At 40.0% G+C, this 19,654-nt stretch overlaps 1 protein-coding gene across 2 annotated transcripts in view; it reads right to left on the bottom strand.

Moving 5' to 3' along the window:
* Positions 1-14,956: 14,956 nt before the first annotated feature.
* The window catches only part of ptar1 (protein prenyltransferase alpha subunit repeat containing 1), a 50,116-nt gene continuing 45,418 nt past the window's right edge, over positions 14,957-19,654 (bottom strand). The window contains exon 7 of one of the 2 annotated variants that reach the window (XM_053420097.1): positions 14,957-18,902. In XM_053420097.1, coding sequence (XP_053276072.1) covers positions 18,518-18,902 — 385 coding nt within the window. In that variant the 3' untranslated portion in view covers positions 14,957-18,517. The remainder of the gene's footprint in view (positions 18,903-19,654) is intronic. The other variant, XM_053420098.1, reaches the window with a different exon arrangement.

Genomic DNA, 19,654 nt, shown 5'->3' with positions numbered 1-19,654 from the left:
CGTTTAAACATCAAGAAAATGACTCGTCAACATTTCGTGTTCAGTAGAACACGAGACGTGACGCACAGTCAGGACTCTTTTAAAAAGGCCGGAGCGCCACACAAACATGATCCGACACCATTGATTAATAACTAAACACATGATCATAAGTTTGTCACCTAAATCCTCCCACTAAAAAATTGAACAAATGAATGTAAACTAGTTTATTTTAAGTGTGAACTGATAAAACACTGCATACCTGTGTGAGCAGCCCTTCTCTGTGATGAATATGAACAAAATCCCACAAAGGAGTCATCTCACTGATGCACACATTCACTCCATCTTGAGGGTTTCCACAGTACAGAACCTAACCCCAAACATTAATGAACTGGCGCCAAGAAAAGATGCCAAGCATCTGGCTCTGGCACATGTACATATAAGAAGGATGTAACCTACTTAAATATATTTTCTTTTTGGACTTTATCCAATATTCTGTCTATATTGTTTGATAAATTTAGTCCCAGTTTTAACTTTTGGCCCTCCTGTGATTGAGTTTGACACTGCTTTAATGCAAGACATTACAGCATGATTAGGATGATAGACAATTAAAATATATCATGTTTCATAACATATAACACAACCTAACAATATAAAGTAAATATGCAAAATGGCTTCAACACTCTAACCCCTAATTGGCCATTACAGGGCAATGTATTCACATATATGCCAAAAATAGCCATCAACACTGTCACCACTGCCGCCTCTGAGCTGCAGGTTTTCGGCTGACACTGATCTGTATCTGAGCCGAAGGAGAGCGAACTCACCTGCTATTAGAAGCGATGTTGCTGCAAGGTTAGGTCCTCTCCATCACTACCACACGATCCCCCATCTTCCTGTGTGTTCGACAGACTGCCAGCCCCTCTTTGCTCCACATCATTACAGGACACAGAAAACAGCCTCTCTCTGCACTGACTACTCAACACATTTCCTGGGTATGCAGCATTTCTAATTAGTTTAAAGGACGCATCGTATGCCCATTTTACCACAGTTGATATGGTTCCTTGGGGTCTTAATGAAATGTCTGTAACATTTTTTGGTCAAAATACCACAAGGATCATTTAAAACAGCACCCTTTTTACCCTGTCTAAAACAGCCCTCCTCAGATTGACCTGTTTTGAGTGCCCCGCCCCCATATCACCGCTAGCTAGCTTGCAGCGTTAGCCCGACCCCCTCAGCGCCACCAGCGCCGTCTCCCCGGGGAGAGGGTGGAGTGCGTTAGCTTGCGAGCTAACGCTGCAAGCTAGCTAGTGGTGAGATGGGGGGCGGGGCACTCAAAACAGGTCAATCCGGCTAACGCTAGCCAGATGGAGCCGGGCCATCTCTCCCCGGAGCCGGTGAGATGATGGTGGGGGGTGGTCCCTAACCCTAACCCATGTAGCGAGACTCCCCACATGGGCATGGCTGGTACATGACGTATTTTTCGGTCGTAATCCCATTCAACACTCTCTAGCGTATCGTTTCTGACATAGAGGAGTTTTTGGGACGGTAGACATGCCAGATACCCAAATTAACGTGTAGAAGCACGACAAAAGTGGAATTTTCATAATATGTCCCCTTTAAGGGCGAAGAAACATCTCAAATATCGAAATATAAAAAAATATTTAAACCTGTTTTACATGTATTCAAATAAAAACAGTAAACAAATATTGAATAATTGTAATTCATCTGAAAATAACGTTGATACCTTATTTCATAGATTATCTTTAAAAATGCCCTATTCCTTACATTTTTTTTTGCTTCTTGATTCATGCACAACCCTAAGCATATTTTGCTTACCATCAGGGGATTTTACTGATATTTATAATTAATAATTGATGTTACAGTGGATGTGGGAATAAGATGCATTTATTCGTCCCAAACACATGCACAGTCATGCAAAGGCACACTCATGCAGGAAGGGAAATTGAATCTCTGCTTTTGACCCATCTAGTGCAGTACACACAGAGCAGTGAGCAGCCATGTACGGCGCTCGGGGAGCAGATGTTGGGGGAGTAAGGTGCCTTGCTCAGGGGCACTAGACAGGGTAGGGAGACTCTTGGATTTTTGGACAGATCAATCCAGGTTCGTCTTTTTGTTGTCTCTCCATGGAGTCGAACCATAGACGAACCAGAGACCTTCTCTGCCCATAGTCCAAGTTTCTGCCACAATCAGGGAATACACACAGCAAAGGGACGCGTTAGAACCGAATCTTCGGCCACTGCAGCAGGATTACTCTAGCCTCAATATCCGGGCGTCTGCTAGCTATCAAAATGAAAGGTGACCTTCCTGTTAATGGGACGTGACACTTGAACAGTCTGTGGATGCAGGGTGGAAATATTGAGGTAACAAAACAATCAACTAATTGATAAAGAAAAATACAGAAAACTAATTGAACTATGTAAAGTAACGATAAATAATACATACAATAAATGATAAAAAAAACTAAGACTGCCAATGAACCCATTTATGAGAAAATTGAGACTTAAAAAAAAGATTTGTCATTACCACTTTGTGAATAATAAGTACAACTTTATTATGAAGAAAAATCTGAGTAAACCCAGAGACTGTCAATGAGAAACTCCATTTCCACTAAATAATTTAACTCCATAATGACAGTTCATCACCTCAGAGTCTCACTCAGAGACAATATCAGAACAGTGTAATGAAACATTTCAAAGTATAAGCCCTCTAAAATCCCTAAAGGCATTGTCATTTGCAATATACCTTTACAAAAGGCTCATTTGTATTATATTCTCACAATATTTCCATTACTGTACAAACAAAGATAGGAGGGGGAAATATGTAATATATGTGTGACCAGAGTAATAACACTAGAAATACAATTTTATCTATAGCACCTATTTGACAGATGATGATGATATAAAATTCTCAAAAGGTACAAGGGTAAATAAATTCAACAAATAAATAAGACAAAATGTATTAAATACAAGTAATATGCAATAGTCATTAATCATTAAAATAATATATTAACTATTAATACTGGGAAGCCCAAATAATTTCAATTCAATCAAACTATTTCAATCGTATCTGAGAAAAAGAGGGTTACAAAAAAAGCCACAGAAAGGCAAATAAATACGTGAAAAAATGAATACACACAGGCATGTACATATTTAAAAACTAACTGAAATGTATAAAATAATAGATATCCTGTATGGAGACTCCCCTGATAGGAGCCCAAGAGCGGTGAAGCCACCCCTCAAGCCTTGGGGGGGCTGCTTACCTTTACAACAGTAGGCCAGAGATATAGATGCCACAATCCAGTGAGAACCCTGCTGCTTTAACACGTATACATGTAGAGTCAAATGCCAACAGCTCTACTGTGGGACATATGTAGGCTGACTCCACCACCTTAGGCATAAAAGCTGGGTCGGGCTGTATCCAGGCTGAACCGCAAGCAATAGGGATGTTTGGACAAAGCCTCTAGATAAAACATCTGTAGATCACTCACCTGCTTTGCAGTTTTCAATTTGTTATTGAAATGTTACCGATACCATTCACCTTTATATATGCTCCCTTTAGGCAACATCATCAGAAAGTACCACATACACTTACATTGTTACGCAGATGACACTCACCTGTACATATCTATGAAGCCTGATGAATCTAATCATTGAGTTCAACTTCAGGAATATCTCAAGAACATTAAGGCCTGGATAACTTACTTCTAAATTCAGACAAAACTGAGGTTGTTGTTATTGGCTCTAAACATCTGAGAGAAACACTGTCTGACCAGATAGTCACCTTGGATGGTGTTAGTTTGGCCCCTAGCTCCACTGGGAGGACTCTTAGAGTTATGTTGGACCAGGACCACATGGTTGCTGTGGCTGAGGGGTAGAGTGATCATTCTCTCCAATCAGAAGGTTGGCGGTTCAATCCTCAATCTTCCCAATCTGCATGCGAAGTGTCCTCTGGCAAGATACTGAACCCCTAAATGGCCCCTCATACAGACGTGGACTAAATTGTTGGTACCCTTCCGTTAAAGAAAGAAAAACCCACAATGGTCACTGAAATAACTTGAAACTGACAAAAGTAATAATAAATAAAAAATTACTGACAATTAACTAATGAAAATCAGACATTGCTTTTGAATTGTAGTTCAACAGAATCATTTAAAAAAACTAACTTATGAAAATGGCCTGGACAAAAATTATGGTACCCTTAATATTTTGTTGCACAACCTTCTGAGTCAATCACTGCAATCAAGCGATCTCTGTAACTCTCAATGAGCCTTCTGCACATGTCAACAGGTATTTTGGCCCTCTCCTCGTGAGGAAACTGCTCCAGCTGTCTCAGGTTTGACGGATGTCTTCTCCAGACTGCATGTGTCAGCTCCTTCCACAGATGTTCAATACGATTTAGATCAGGGCTAGAAGGCCACTTCAGAATAGTCCAAGGTTTCTCATTCTTGGGTGTTGTTAGCTGTGTTTTGGGGTCATTATCCTTTTGGAGGACCCTGCGACTGAGACCAAGCTTTTTGACACTGGGCAGCATATTTCGCTCCAGAGTGCCTTGATAGTCTTGAGATTTAATTTAATTGTACCCTGCACAGATTTATGACACCCTGTACCAGATGCAGCAAAGCAGCCCCAGAACATAACCGAGCCTCCTCCATGTTTCAGAGTAGGTACAGTGTTCTTTTCTCTGTATGCTTCATTTTTGCATCTGTGAACATAGACCTGATGTGACTTTCCAAAAAGCTCTAGTTTTGTCTCCAAAGGACATTCTCCCAGAAGCTTTTTGGCTTGTCAATGTGATTTTTGGCAAATTCCAGTATCGTTTTTTATTATTTGCTTTCAAAAGTGGTGTCCTCCTCAGTCGTCTTCCATGATGTCCACTTTGGCTCAAACAGTGACGGATGATGCGATCAGACACTGAGATTGGAGTTCACCTCTAATCTCTTTGGAAGTTGTGCTAGGCTTTTTGGATACCATTCGTATTATCCGTCTGTTCATTTTGTCATAAATTTTCCTCATGTGGCCACGTCCAGGGAGGTTGGCTACAGTGCCATGGACCTTAAACTTCTGAATAATATGTGCAACTGTAGTAACATCAATCAATCAAATTTTATTTGTATAGCCCATATTCACAAATTACAATTCGTCTCATAGGGCTTTAACAGGGTGTGACATCCTCTGTCCTTAACCCTCAGCAAGAGTAAGGAAAAACATGAAAATCAAGCTGCTTGGAGATGGTCTTATAGCCTTTACCTTTAACATGCTTGTCTATGATTGTCTTTCTTATCTCCTGAGACAACTCTCTCCTTAGCTTCCTGTGGTCCATGTTCAGTGTGGTACACACCATGATACCAAACAGCACGGTGACTACTTTTCACCCTTTAAATAGGCCGACTGACTGATAACAAGTTTGAAGACACCTGCGATGCTAATTAGAGGACACACCTTAGTTTAACATGTCCCTATGGTCAAATTATTTTCAATCTTTTCTAGGGGTACCATCATTTTTGTCCATGCCATTTTCATTAGATAGTTTTTTCAAATGATTCTGTTGAACCACAATTCATAAGCAATGTCTAATTTTCATTAGTTAATTTTCATTAAATATTTATTTATTATAACTTTGTAAGTTTCAAGTTATTTCAGTGACCATTATGGGTTTTTCTTTCTTTAACGGAAAGGAACCAACATCTGTAGATTTTGAATGCTCTAATTGTAGGTTGCTTTGGATAAAAGCGTCTGCCAAATGACATGTAATGTAATATACAACAAGTCTCTAGGACAGCGTTCTTCCACTTGCGAGATATTACGAAAATTAGGAAAATCCTGTCTCATAAGGATGCTGAGAAACTCGGCCATAAATTTGTTACCACTAGACTGGATTACTGTAATTCTTTATTATCAGGATGTCCCAGTAAGTCTGTGAAAAGCCTCCAGTTGGTCCGAAAGGCTGCAGCAAAAGTGCAGAAGGGAACTAAAAGGAGAGATCATACTTCTGCCTTAGATTCTCTGCATTGACTCCTTGTAAAATTCAGAATATAATTCAAGATCCTGCTCCACATACAAAGCTTAAAAATCAAGCCCCTTCGTATATTAAAGAGCTCATAACACCATATTGTCCCAATAGATCTCTTCCCTCCTAAAACACAGGCTCCCTTGTGGTTCCAATAATCTGTAAGAGCAGAATGGGAGGTAGAGCCTTCAGCTACCAGGCTCCTCTCCTGTTGAACCAGCTCCCACTCTGGTTTCAGGAGGCAAACACCATCTATACATTTAAGGTTAAACTTAATATATTATTTTTTGATAAAGCCTATAGGTAGGGCTGGATCAGGTGAGTCCTGAACTATCAATTTGTTATGCTGCTATGGGTCTATACTGCATGGGGAACTCCCACCATCCACGGAGCACTTCACCTCTACTCTTGGTCTCTCTGAACCATATTTATTTATTTATTTATTCTACAATGTAACGGATGTGGATTGGGCAAAGGGACGAACAACCCAGGGAGTTGTTTCCCAGCTTTTTATTTGCTGTAGAAAACAACACAGTTTTGTTGTGGTTATTTTCTCCTCTTGCTGCAGCTCTGTTCCTCAGCAATGCAAAACAACACTATGTAATGGACACAGTCTACCACACAGACTTTTGCAGGGAGCAATTACAAATTAATTATATACAACAGGACAACAGTGCCACATTGTTGGGTGACATAGAAAGGGGCCTTGGGTTGGGCTATTAAACAGCAAAATAAAAAATTTGGTTTACAAAATGGCACCACCATCATGTTAAATGTATCGCTGTGAAACTTAAATGACAACATTTACAAAACATATTAACACTCAAAACAGAAGTGCAGTGCACTTGTATTTACAACATGTAATTTAAACCGTTAATTTTTTAAAGAAAATTATAAAATAGCGCGGAGGATTTCCACAGGTGACCTACACTCAGCAATGCAAAATAACACTGAGGGGGGAAAATAAAAATAAATAAAGTACATTTCTAACTCTGTTAGTGTCACTATGTCACTATGTGTTTTTTCCCTCCTATAGTCTCTCTCTCTCTTTCTCTCTTTTTTCGCAGGTATCTCTGAATCGAGAGCTGCAGGAGAACAACAATTATTACTATTATTTTTATTAATTATTACTGCTATCATTAATAACATCTTTATACTCTTATTGCTTTTCATTATTACTAGTCAGAGCTGAAATCTAATGGTGCACAAGTGATCCTGGTCCATGTCTTCTCTCCCCTCTTTTCCACCCATCTCTCCTCTCCTCCCTATTTTTCCCTGCTCACCTCAACCAATCGAGGTAGATGGCCACCCACATTGAGTCTGGTTCTGCGAGAGAGTTCTTCCAGATAATGAGGTAGTTTTTTCTCTCCACAGTCGCCAGAGTGCTTGCTCATTGTGGGAACTGTTGGGTTTCTCTATAATTGTTAAGGTCTTGGCCTTCAATGTAGAGAAGACAACCAGCACCACTGACAGATCCCATAAAGGAACCAGCGACCTAGTTACTGAGAGCTTGCGGCATGTCGCCTTCATGAAGAGGCCAACAAATGGATGTTCCCCCACCGGCTTATCTTCAAAACTCTTAGCACAAGCTGAGATGGCAGGTAGGTACACTTTGAGTGTAGAAAAGGCCTAACTTGTTTCTACCAGTTGCTGAAGGAAGCACAACAGATCCACCACTGACCACTAATGAGATTGTGTGCCGTGTGTCACACCACTCCTCAAATACCCACCATTTGAGATGGGTCTGTTTTCTGCACAGGCAGATATTAAAAAGACTTCACGCTCCCGTTTACTGAGGTTGCTGGTCCAGACCTGAGTAAACATCATCCACTGCATTATAACAGCCCGGCTCCAGCTCGTGGAGACCCTCAAAAACTGGAAGCATGTCCGGGGACTCTTCTTCCATCATGTGTGCCCAACTCGCAGTAGGTCAATGGGTGCTTGCTGTAGCCGCAGGGGTCTCTCCTGACAGACACGGAGCCTTATTGTTAGCCACAGCCACTCTCAGTCTCCTTTCCAATATTTTCTCTGGCATAGCAGCATAGTGGTAACATGTTTGAGGGTTAGCCAAACGATTTCTGAGTGTGTTAAGTGCCCATGCAAGCTATGTACATCCGATGAGGGTCCCTGCCTGATATGGATGCACCGCATTACATGAGGCACAGGCGGGATGCTGCCTTTTTAGCCTTTGGTTTCACACTGGCGGGTTGGTGACTGAAGACATGGTAACTGGTAAGGGAGCGCCACAACGCTGAGGAGTCACTGGCCATAATACGTTAGCCTAATAATGGTAATCGTGTTCACAGTTCAATGCTAACAGCACCCCAATGGGTTGCCGTAATCCTTAATGGTATGTCTGTGAACTGTTGAGCAGGTAAGCATAAGAACTTAAGGGATCTACGCTGTTGTATCTTTATGGGAAGAAAGCAAGAATGATTCCAGAGGGGCTGGCCCACTGTGATAAAATGAGGGGGTGGATCCACAGGTCGACCTGTCTGTCTAGGATCAACGTGGTATCATTGGCGCTTCCAAAGTTTGTAAAGCTGATGTGTTTTCACATAGGAAAACACCTTTAGAAAATAAAAGGATTTACTTTGAAATTTCACCATAGATTGTACTGATAATGTCAGAGTGAGACTCTGGTGTGGTGAACTCATTGTGAAGGGAAATAAGTCTGTGGAATCAGTCTGAATTTAGAGGAAAAACTGTGAAAATGTGATATTTCCAAGGGCTTTTTCTTTTAATTTCTACATCAGACTATTCTGATATTGTCAGAATGAGACTCGCAGGTGATTAACTGTCATTATGAAATGAAATAAGTCTGTGGAAACAGATATTTAATTTTTTTATATCATTCTGAATTTAGATGAAAGATTTGATATTTCCAAAAGCTTTTACTCTGAAATTCTACAGCAGACTGTTCTGATATTGTCAGATTAAAACTCTGAGGTGATGAACTGTCATTTCGAAGTGAAATATGTCTGTGGAAACAGGTAGTTTACTTTTAATATTAGTCTGAATTAAGGGAAAAACTTTGAAAATGTGCTCCCAAAGGCGTTTACACTGAAAAACTACATTAAATTGTTCTGATATTGTCAGAGTGGGACTCTGAGGTGATGAACTGTCATTATGAAGGAAAATAAGTGTGTGGAAAGAGGTACTTTATTTTTAATATCAGTCTGAATTTAGAGGAAACATTTGATACTTTCAAGGGCTTTTACTTTGAAACTCTATATCAGACTAATTTGATATTGTCAGAATTAGACTTGAGTTGATGAACTGCCATTATGAAGTGAAACAGGTAGTATATTTTCAATATCAGTCTGAATTTAGAGGAAAAACTGTGAAAATTAGATATTTCCAAGGGCTTGTACTTTGAAATTCTACATCAGACAGTTCTGATATTCAGAGTGAGACTCTGAGGTGATGAAAATACATTATGAAGTGAAATAGTTTGTAGAAATAGGTAGTTTTTTTAATGACAGTCTCTTGTTTTGTTTCTTTAAATTCAGATTTTTCTTTTTCAATTATCAATTAGCTGATATGTTGTTACCTCAATATTTCCTTCTTGCATTCACATGTAAAAATGTGAATATCCCATTTACAGGAAGGTCACCTTTTATATTGAAATTAATATAGCATGCTTTCCTGTAATGTAATGTTTGGAGAAAATGCGCACAGCGGAATGATTGGGGGCTTGTTTGACAGTGTGTTTCGGAGTGGAGGCTGGCTGCCTGACACTAGCACAGTCACTCTTTACCAAAATGACACTGTACTTTTGCGCAGTTCGCACTTTCTTTAAAGGGAAGGATAAGGGAAACCGGCACATCCTACCACTTAAGCTCTACCAACAACACAGTCAGGCTTAAAAGAAAAAAAGCCTTTTGGATGAGAGATGAACTGTTCACTTAATCACATGTTTTAGCCTCTATGGGCTTTAGTTTGACACATACCGTTTTCAGTGATTCTGATTGAGCCGAAACTGCGGTGGTAACTGAAGACGACTTGCCAGTCTCCTCTGTTGTTGCATAGATGTATATCCCCCTTTTCAAAGGAGGTGACAGTGCGTAGAACATTAAGTGATTCAGCCATACACACGCACACAAGATGATGAAAAAACAATAGATGAAAAATACTCTTTATTACAGATGAGTTTTATATTTCTGGTAAGCAGATAACAAAACACTTAAATTGAGACCGGATATTTTTCAACCCTATGCATAAATATGTAATCAATGAGCTGCTGGGAATTATTATGGAAGCCAAAAATCTCTGTACTTGCAATGTTTTAAAAAAAAAAAGTATTATCTTGACATCACAGATGAATATTTCATTATCTTGGGATAACAGGGCTCTTTCTTCCATGATGAGGAGTTATATTAATGTGTTTTTTGTTGAGTAGAATTTAGGACATTTAGTAAACTTTGGGTGCATTTTAAATCTTGTTAATTTAAAAAATAAATGTCAATAACTCATGTCACACAGTGACACCTGTTGCACTGTTATAGATCTAAGCACAGACAGACAGCTTCAAAGGGTTTGTTTCCTAGGTTTTTTTTGTTGCATTTAAATGATGTAAATATAACTCATGTTCTAGCAATCAACAAACAGAAAGGAAACAAGTGACTAACATCAGACCTAAAATGCATCCAAAACAGGCAGACAAGCGATTTACAAGAAACTCTATCAGGAAATGTAAAAGTAGGGAAACAGATAACATAAATGTGACACAAATATATTTATAGATTCCGATAGTGACGGAGAACCCTGATCCAATAAAAGAGGTGCCAGCCTTAGTCTTGGTCAATTTAAACCCAGGGTTTATTATTTTATCTCAAGATAATAACGCTCATTTACTTATGATGATTGAAAATGCCTCTAGATAATGACTGTATGGCTGTTCTGTTTCCATAGTTTATTTATTAATAACCTTATACCATAACACCATCCGCTGAAGTTTAACAGAAAATAAGAGTAGCTACATTTATGTTCATTTTAAAAGCTTGTATAACCATTAAAAATATTTCTGCATAGATAGACTAGTATTGAAAGTTTGTGTTCTCGGTTTGCAATGACGTTAAAATACCGCAACATGTTGATGATGTGCACCATTTCTTGATGAACTATCCTATTTCCGCGATATATGCTAATGTGACCATGGTTACAGTTCCTTCTTCACAGGTGGTGATATAATTGGCTAAACCTAAGTAATAACAGCAACCCATAACAAAACGAAAAGATGGATGGATTAAAACTGCTGCCAATTGTACTTTCAAGGCAAATATCTGGAATACAGGTTGATTCAGACTTGTTAATTCAGATTTAAAAATACCATTCTTCCATTCCCCGTATAGGTTACACTACAGCCATTTTGCAGGAACTCTGGAGAATTGGGTCCAGATTTTCAGTTTCCTATCCCACATGAAAAACACAGCGGGAGGTTCTCCGGTCGGACGTGTTCACAACAGCAACAAATCCTCCGAAGGGGTGGTGCAGCAAGCAGAGGCAGGATGTAACGTAATAATTACGCTTTGGACATCACGTGTTTTGTTGACAGCACGGCGGCTTCGGCTCTATTCACCAAAACCTCTCGACATATTCGTCGGTGTCTTCTACGTGTCTGGTGTTACTTTTTATTGGCAGAATTTTATTTAATTCCAGCAGAGGATCTCCTGCTGCGTTTTCACATGGCCTTCTCCGGACTTTTTCTTCTTTAATTTTTTCTTTGGAGAGGACAGAGAGAGTAAGCTGTGAAGGGGGGCAGACAGAGAGTGGGGGAAGACATGCAGCACAGGGCCGTGGGTCTGACTTGAACCCAACCGGCTACGGGTGAGGCCTAGCCTCAACTGGGTAGCAGCTCTACCAGGTGAGCTTTAAGCTGCCCCGCTTCTCCGGACTTACTGTAGTGTTAATACTTGGGGGCCAGTGAGAGAAAGTCTGCAAAAACTTGTGTTGATGCAGCCCCTGCTGAGAAACTAGAGAGGATAATGACATAATTATATATTGGTGTGTGATAATAATGTTGGTTATAATGTTGTGGCTGATTGTTCTAAAGCAGCTTGGCTTACTCTTAACTAACCTGGTGTAAAGTAACCAGATAAGATAATAAAAATAGATGCGATATTGCTGACCAATAATAGCCCACAAAACAATGACCAATTATTATAAATAAATAGTCATCTGTTGCACCATACACACCTGCAACGGATAAAGAAGTTGAAGTAACAGTATCATGCTGCACCAGCCATTGCACTCTATCCTTAAAAGGGAAACATCAGTCCATCTAAACAGGTGACTTTAAAATTTCTCTACCTGTAATTTTAGTACTTCAAGTTGGCAGACTAGTTTTCACATTGAAAGCAACCTTAATGCTCTTGAGTGGCTGTTTGGCTTTCCACTGCAAACTATTGTAACTTAGCCTATACAGTCCCTGACAAAAGTCTTGTCACTTATCCATTTTGTAGAAACAACATCTTATAACCTGACTTTATATAATCCATTGGTTTTAGAAATGGTTCATATGAAAGCTTAATGCCTCCCAAATTATGTTTAATATACAAAAATAAATTTGCTTAACTGAAGAAAGATTGATCATTTAATGAACACAGAAAGGTCAGATTTAATGGGATTAATGTGAAAATTGAACAAATAATTTACTTCAAATACAAAAATATGTTGGATAACATCAGTGAATTAAGTAGTGCTGTGAGATCCATATTTTATATCTTGTATGACTTCCATGCGGTTCGACAATGATTCAATCAATTTATTGATTAAGTCATCAGGAATAGCAAAGAAAGCAGTCTTACATGCCTCCCAGAGTTCATCAAGATTCTTTGGTTTCGTCTTCCATGCTTCCTCTTTCATTCTACCCCAGACATGCTCAATGATGTTCATGTCTGGTGACTGGGCTGGCCAGTCCAGGAGCACCTTGATCTTCTTTGCCTTTAGGAACTTTGATGTAGAGATGGAAGTATGCAATGGAGCACCATCCTGCTGCAAAATTTTACCCCTTTTATGGTTGGGAATGTAAGAGGTAGCTAATATTTCTTGATATTTTAGGCTATTGATATTGCCTTCCACCCTGCAAATCTCTCGCACACCCCCATACTGGATGTAACCCTGACCATGATTTTTCCGCCACCAAACTTAACTGTTTTCTGGGTGAATCTCGGATTCATGCGGGCTCCAGTAGGTCTCCCGCAATATTTGCGGCGGCTGTGATGTATTTCAACCGAAGATTCATCTGAGAAATCCACCGTCTGCCAGTTTTCCAGCGTCCATCCTTTTAGCAGGCTGTTGGCCTTGGCAAATGCCACGTTTTTTTAATTGCCTTTTGTTTAGTGCTGGTTTCTGGGCACTGATTCGTCTATGGAGGCCATTCAGAATTCTACAAACTGTCCTGGTTGAAACAGGGACCTGAGGTGACCAGTCCTGGTGGAGCTCTGCTGCAGTGGAAAAGGGACTGGCCTTGGCTTTTCGAGCCAACAAACGGTCCTCCCGAGCAGTTGTCTTGTGAGGTCTGCCGGACCTGGGCTTGTCAAAAACATCTCCAGTCTCTTCAAATCTTTTTCTTATTCTTTGTACTTGACGCTGAGACACATTGAAGGTGTCAGCAACCTCAGCAGTGGATCTGGTCTTCAGCCTCTTGATAATCAATGCTTTGGTCTCAGGGTGAATCTTAGGCATGTTGTCAGAGGTCAAGTTGCAGTTGATGTGAAGGTCTGGTGTGCTGGGGTTCTTTTTATACACACCCACTAATTGATCAATTATTGATCACAGGTGAGGCTGTAATCTAGGATTGGGTGCATCATATGACAAGGTTACAAGACTTTTGTCTTTGCAAAAACTGACTCAGTGGGCTTTACCAAGCTGTGAACTTTAGAATGCTTTTCAGCAGTTTCGTTTGGCACCAAAACATTATTTCAAAAGCTGTTGGGATTGAAATTAGCCATTTCTTGTAAAAAAGAACTGATTACAAATATATTTGAGGGGCACTTAAGGTCAACGTGTACCCAAGTGACAAGACTTTTGTCAGGGACTGTAGCTACAGGAATTGGGGACAGAATTAGAGGACTGAAATGAAACAAGGAGCAGCAACCAAGGATCAACTCAAGAAAAAAAAAATCAAGAAGGTTAGATAATATGGGTAATGAATGTCCCTGCCCTCAGAATGAGAATCTGCAGAATCTTACAGTAAAAACCTACCATTGCAAGAAGTGAGGGCTTAATGAATTTCCACAAATTTATCTTAAAGGGGACATATTATGAAAATTCCACTTTTTAGTGCTTCTATACGTTAATTTGGGTATCTGGCATGTCTACCGTCCCAAAAACTCTGGAAAAAAACAACTCCCGCGATTTATTGTGGTTCCTCTATGTCAGAAACGATACACTAGAGTGTGTCAAATCGGATTACGATCGAAATAAACGTCATAGTCACACTATGCCTTGGACAGGCGAGCTAACGCTAGCCGGGCTCCACCCGCCCAGTTAGCTCGCGAGCTAATGCTAGCCGGGGGGAGCCCCTAGCTCCCTAGGGGCTCCCCCCGGCTAGTGGAGCCCGGCTCCCCTGTAGGCGGCTGCATATATGAAAAAAAAACACCTAACCTCAAAAAAATTCTAACAAAAGGTTTCTCAGCTATTTCTTGTAGTATTAGGTGTCCTTAGTAACATACTAAAAGTTTACCAAAGTTTGACCACTAGAAAGTTGTAAATTTCAAGATGGCGTCCAAGATGGGCAGGAAGTCCTTGAAATATCCTAACTGCTTCATTTTTTTACCTAGCAAAGTAATCTTGGTGTCTAATCCCATGTTTTTTGGGTCTAGGAATTCATTGGACTTGTTTAAATTGCCCTGGCATAATTATATACCTATGGAATACATGATTTTATGAGATTACTAGGGCTGTAACGGTACACCAATCTCACAATTTGGTTTGTATCACAATGTTTGACCCACAGTTCGATACATAGGCCTACCTTAATGTTTTTTTTTGTGAAAACACTCACCCCATTGTTAACTTCAATGCAGAGACTGAGTTTGTGGGAAGAAAGGATGATTTCCTTTCCAGATCTTGCAACAAACAAGGACTTATCCATCTTATGACCGAGGAGCTGGAGAAGAAGGGCTGCTCTGTTATCAATGCTCCAGGTGACGTAGACGTGGACATTGTCAAAGCTGCAGTCAAGGCCTCAGAACATCAGCCCACAACCTTGATAGGGGAGGATACAGATTTACTAATTCTTCTCCTCTTCTATGCTGGGACGAAAAATAGAGGCCTCTATTTTCGTTCAGACAAGTCCAAAGCTACTAAGGTGTACAACATCAGTGAGATGAAACAAGTCCTGGATAGTGACTTGTGTTCCCAGTTGCTGTTTGTTCACGCCTTCACAGGATGTGATACAACTTCACGCATTTTTAGTGTTGGCAAACAGACAGCATTCCAGAAACTCGTGAATGGCGAGTCAACCATCCAGTCCTGTGCAAATGTGTTTCTGCTCAAACATCAAGCAAGGAATGTCATAGAGGACCATGGGACCAAGGCAATGGCAGTGTTGTTTGGCGGAAAGAGTAGCGATTCACTTGCCTCTTTGCGTTACAATCTTTTTAGCAAGAAAATCGCCACTGCCAAATCATTTGTTGGCCCAGAACGTCTGCCTCCAACTGAGTCCGCAACCAAATACCACTGCCAAAGGGTTTACTTCCAGATCATGGTGTGGATTGGAAAGGAAGGTGACCTGAACCCAGTGGATTGGGGATGGAAACTGGTGGACAACCGATTCCTGCCAGTTATGACTAGTAAGACTGCTGCCCCAGAAAGCCTCCTGCAGATGATACACTGTAATTGCACAACTGCCTGCAAAACACAACGGTGCAGTTGCAGGGCATATGGACTACCATGCATGCCTGCTTGTGGACCATGTCAAATTGGGAATTGTGAGAATCACTATAATCAACCTCAATGGGAGGAAGAGTGTGACGACTAATGGTGAATTAAGGTCACACTGCAAGGTGTATAAATAAGAAAAGTATTTAAAAAATATATAAAAAACAAAAGACAAAAAAAAATGCATTATAAAAAAGGTAAAATAAAAATAAAACACACAAAATGAAAAGGGGTTAGCGGTACTGAGCCTTCACGTGGCAGCCCTGTTTTGACTAATTTTACAGTACCACACAGTTCTTATTAGTTTAGTGTTTATTGGAATAAAAAAAATGGTTATGTACCACAGAAACCACCAACACAAGGCAAAACAATATGAAAAAAGAGAAGTATGCAATTACTTAAGTCGAATTTGACTTATTTTTCGCATATATATGCTTGTAACCAATTACTTTAATATATAAATGTACTTGTTTTCACTCATCTATCATGCAAATATGCTAATTAGAATATTAAATGGCCAAAACATGTATCAGGCACCAGTATTCCTGGTCTAGGAGGTTAACAAAGGAGTAATGGTCATTTTAAAGGACCTGACGGCGGCCATTTTGAAAATGGGGCCTTTCTTGGAGTCAAACTTTGGTAAACTTTTAGTATGTTTTTAAGTACATCTGATACTACTGTAAACCACTGAGAAACCTTTTGTCAGAATTTTTTTGAGGTCAAGTCATATTTGCAGCTGACTACTGCTAGCGTTATTTCGCTGCTGCTACCCGTCAGACATTAAAGTGGCCGCATAAACAAGGGACCCCCGGGACACCTCTAAACGTTGACTCAACAGTGTGGAAGGATGCTGCGCCAGCTCAAGCTCCCACTGCGGGGCTGCGCTGGGGAACTGGGGCTCTAGCAGCCAGGCTCACCGGGGCTGAGGGGGGCGGGGCATTCAAAAGAGGTCAATCTGAGGAGGGCTGTTTTAGACAGGGTAAAAAGGGTGCTGTTTCATTAAGACCCCAAGGAACCATATCAACTGTGGTAAAATGGGCATAATATGTCCCCTTCAAGAAGTGAGAAGTGAACGAGGATTCTTCCAGTTTGATTAGGAAAACATTTAAGAAAGGGATAGTTCCCAGAAAAATGTGAATTCTCTCATCATCTACTGACCACTCTGGCGATGGAGGGGTGGGTGAAGTGTATGAGTCAACAAACACTGTAGTTTCAGGTGTAATCGTTGCTGCAGCCACATCCAATAAATGAAGTCAATTCTGAGTCCTTATTCAGACGTAATAAAATAGAAAAAACATAACGTGCCTCCATACTGCTCGTGTGGTGTCATCCAAGTGTCTGCAAGCCCAGGCATTCATATTCAACTAGAAACTGTGTCATTTACACCATGTTTTAAGCCTTAAAGTCCACAGGAAGTGGCTAAGCTAGCATCCATAGCCACTAGATGGTGTGTCCGAGGGTACGTTAATGCACCTCGTAGGAAGATATTAGCAGACATTTAGGCTTATAACACGGTGCAAATTACATTGTTCTGAGTCTAATTATTCTAATACGAGTGAAATGTAAGTCACCATTGACTTCAATTGTATTGGATTCTGCTGCAACTAAGTTTATCTCTGAAATTCCAGAAGTTTGTTTCATGGACTAAATCCTTTCACCCACCCCCCATCAACATAGTGGTGAGTAGATAATGAGTGAATTTTTTCCCGGTGAACTGAACTTTAAGAACCAGGCTCAATCCAATGTATTCCATGTTTAACTAAAAAACTGGCAATATGTCAATTCAAATAATGAGTATAATTCAAAACATTACCTACGTTAAATATAATTTAAGGATCTTTCAAGGATGCCATTTTTCACACTTTTTGTGACAGTTACCACTGCTCGCTACCCACTCAGCTTTCAGCTTATCACTTTTGAAAAGTCTTTTAAGGGATCAGAAGGAATTCCTTAAAACAGATGCCATTCAAAATAATAAATTGAGTTTAAATGAATTAAATTATGGCACAATTTATTGGGTCAAATATATAATATCTATTATTTCTGTATTCTTATCAATATTATTGGCTAATTTGGCATTCCTTACAATTGGGTCTAACAAAGATGATTTGTAAGGATTAAGATTAAGTGTAAATTCTGAAAAGCTCTCACCTCCGCAAAGACATTGTTCCTCCTCCTGTGGTAGCTTAATAGAGGGTCTTGGCAGAAATTGTTTAACAGAAATGAAATACCATGTGGATGAATGCCAAGACCACAATAAATGAACAATGGAAATTTGTCTAAGGGATTAAGAAACCTAAAATAACATCAGAATCTAACAGACATTGTGAAACAATAGGATTATGTGTGCACATTTTCATTCTGAAAAACTAATGGCTCAGAAGAAGCTCAAGAGAATACATATGTTGCTGAGGGAAGACATCCCACCCCAATCTTCTCTACTCACTGTGAGTAGGGTTGACAGTAACTACGATGCCTAGTGACTGCTTTCTTTAGTCATCACTGCAATTGAAATATCATTAGTTACTGTTAAAGCTACACTGGGTAAGCTGATCCTAACTCTTTGTCTAAAGGCAACTTCATTGTTATGAAACGATTGGGCTAACTGTTCTCTCTTTCTCTCTCAAGGCTGCTGACCAATTACAGTGTCTAACCATTTCTTGTATGCCAGGGCAAAGTGTCTCTGCTCAGGGCTAGAGCACCTGTCAATGATATCACCTACAAAACTGTGCTCAGAGGATAGGGTGGGGGGGTCAGGCAGCGGGACACCCTTCTTCAGTCGCTTATTTTCACGCTGGTCAGGGAAGGACACTCTGTCAACCTCCATTAGCTCACTGGCATGTTTCTGTCCATTCACAATCTCACCCCGGACTGTACAGCTTTGAGTGATGTCCTTTAGCAGGTCTGGGTCCTGGTACATAAGATGAACCAAGTCGTTGCCTCCATTGCTGCTGCAGTGATTCTGGTGCTCCCTCCTCCACTGATGCCACAAGTAAAAGATATGCCGCCTGGATGTGGTGGAAACATATTTTAAGCATCTTATTATCGAAATGTACTGCACAAAATACATCATTTTATCTTGGATTGGTTAAACTCTACTTCCACAGTTTTGGAATGACAGGTTTAACCTAGGGATGAAATGGTTATCAGTTTCACAATTTTAATCATTATTTATTGTAATTACCAAGGTCATTTTAGTTAATACTGTCCAGCATCAACCAAAGTTAGCAAGTATCAAAGACACAGGAACAGCAGGTAGTAGACCTGCAGATTTATTTCAGTTGCTGACCTGTATCTCCTCCTCAGTGTGTGCAACACCCATTTCTTTGCACACCGTAATTAGAGAAGATTGACTGTTAATGACAACAAACAGACTCTCAAACTGACATTCACTTGGACTCAAAGATGAACTGATTCGACTTTGGAGTTCGACGGTCACAAGTTCAGTGACCTTACGTTGCACAGTATATCAGGAACGCCCAAGGGAGTTTCATTACATGTGGCACAAACATTCACCTGGACTCAAGGATGACCTGAATATAATTTGGTGATCAAATATTTTGGCATAGGAATTTGATACCTCCACAACATCCTTAAGAGGAATCCTTCAACATTTGGCAGAAAAAATAATTGAAATTTAATTTCTGTAGCCCAAAGTCAAAGTCATGGCGGTTTCACAAAGTATGCTTATGTTTTTCTTTGAAAAGATTGTGATACAAACATTTTCACACCATTTCATTTAATTATAATAAAGCCAAGG

The sequence above is a fragment of the Pleuronectes platessa genome, chromosome 4, assembly GCF_947347685.1.
Source record: "Pleuronectes platessa chromosome 4, fPlePla1.1, whole genome shotgun sequence".
Lineage (NCBI taxonomy): Eukaryota > Metazoa > Chordata > Actinopteri > Pleuronectiformes > Pleuronectidae > Pleuronectes > Pleuronectes platessa.
This window is presented reverse-complemented; position numbering and strand designations above follow the sequence as displayed.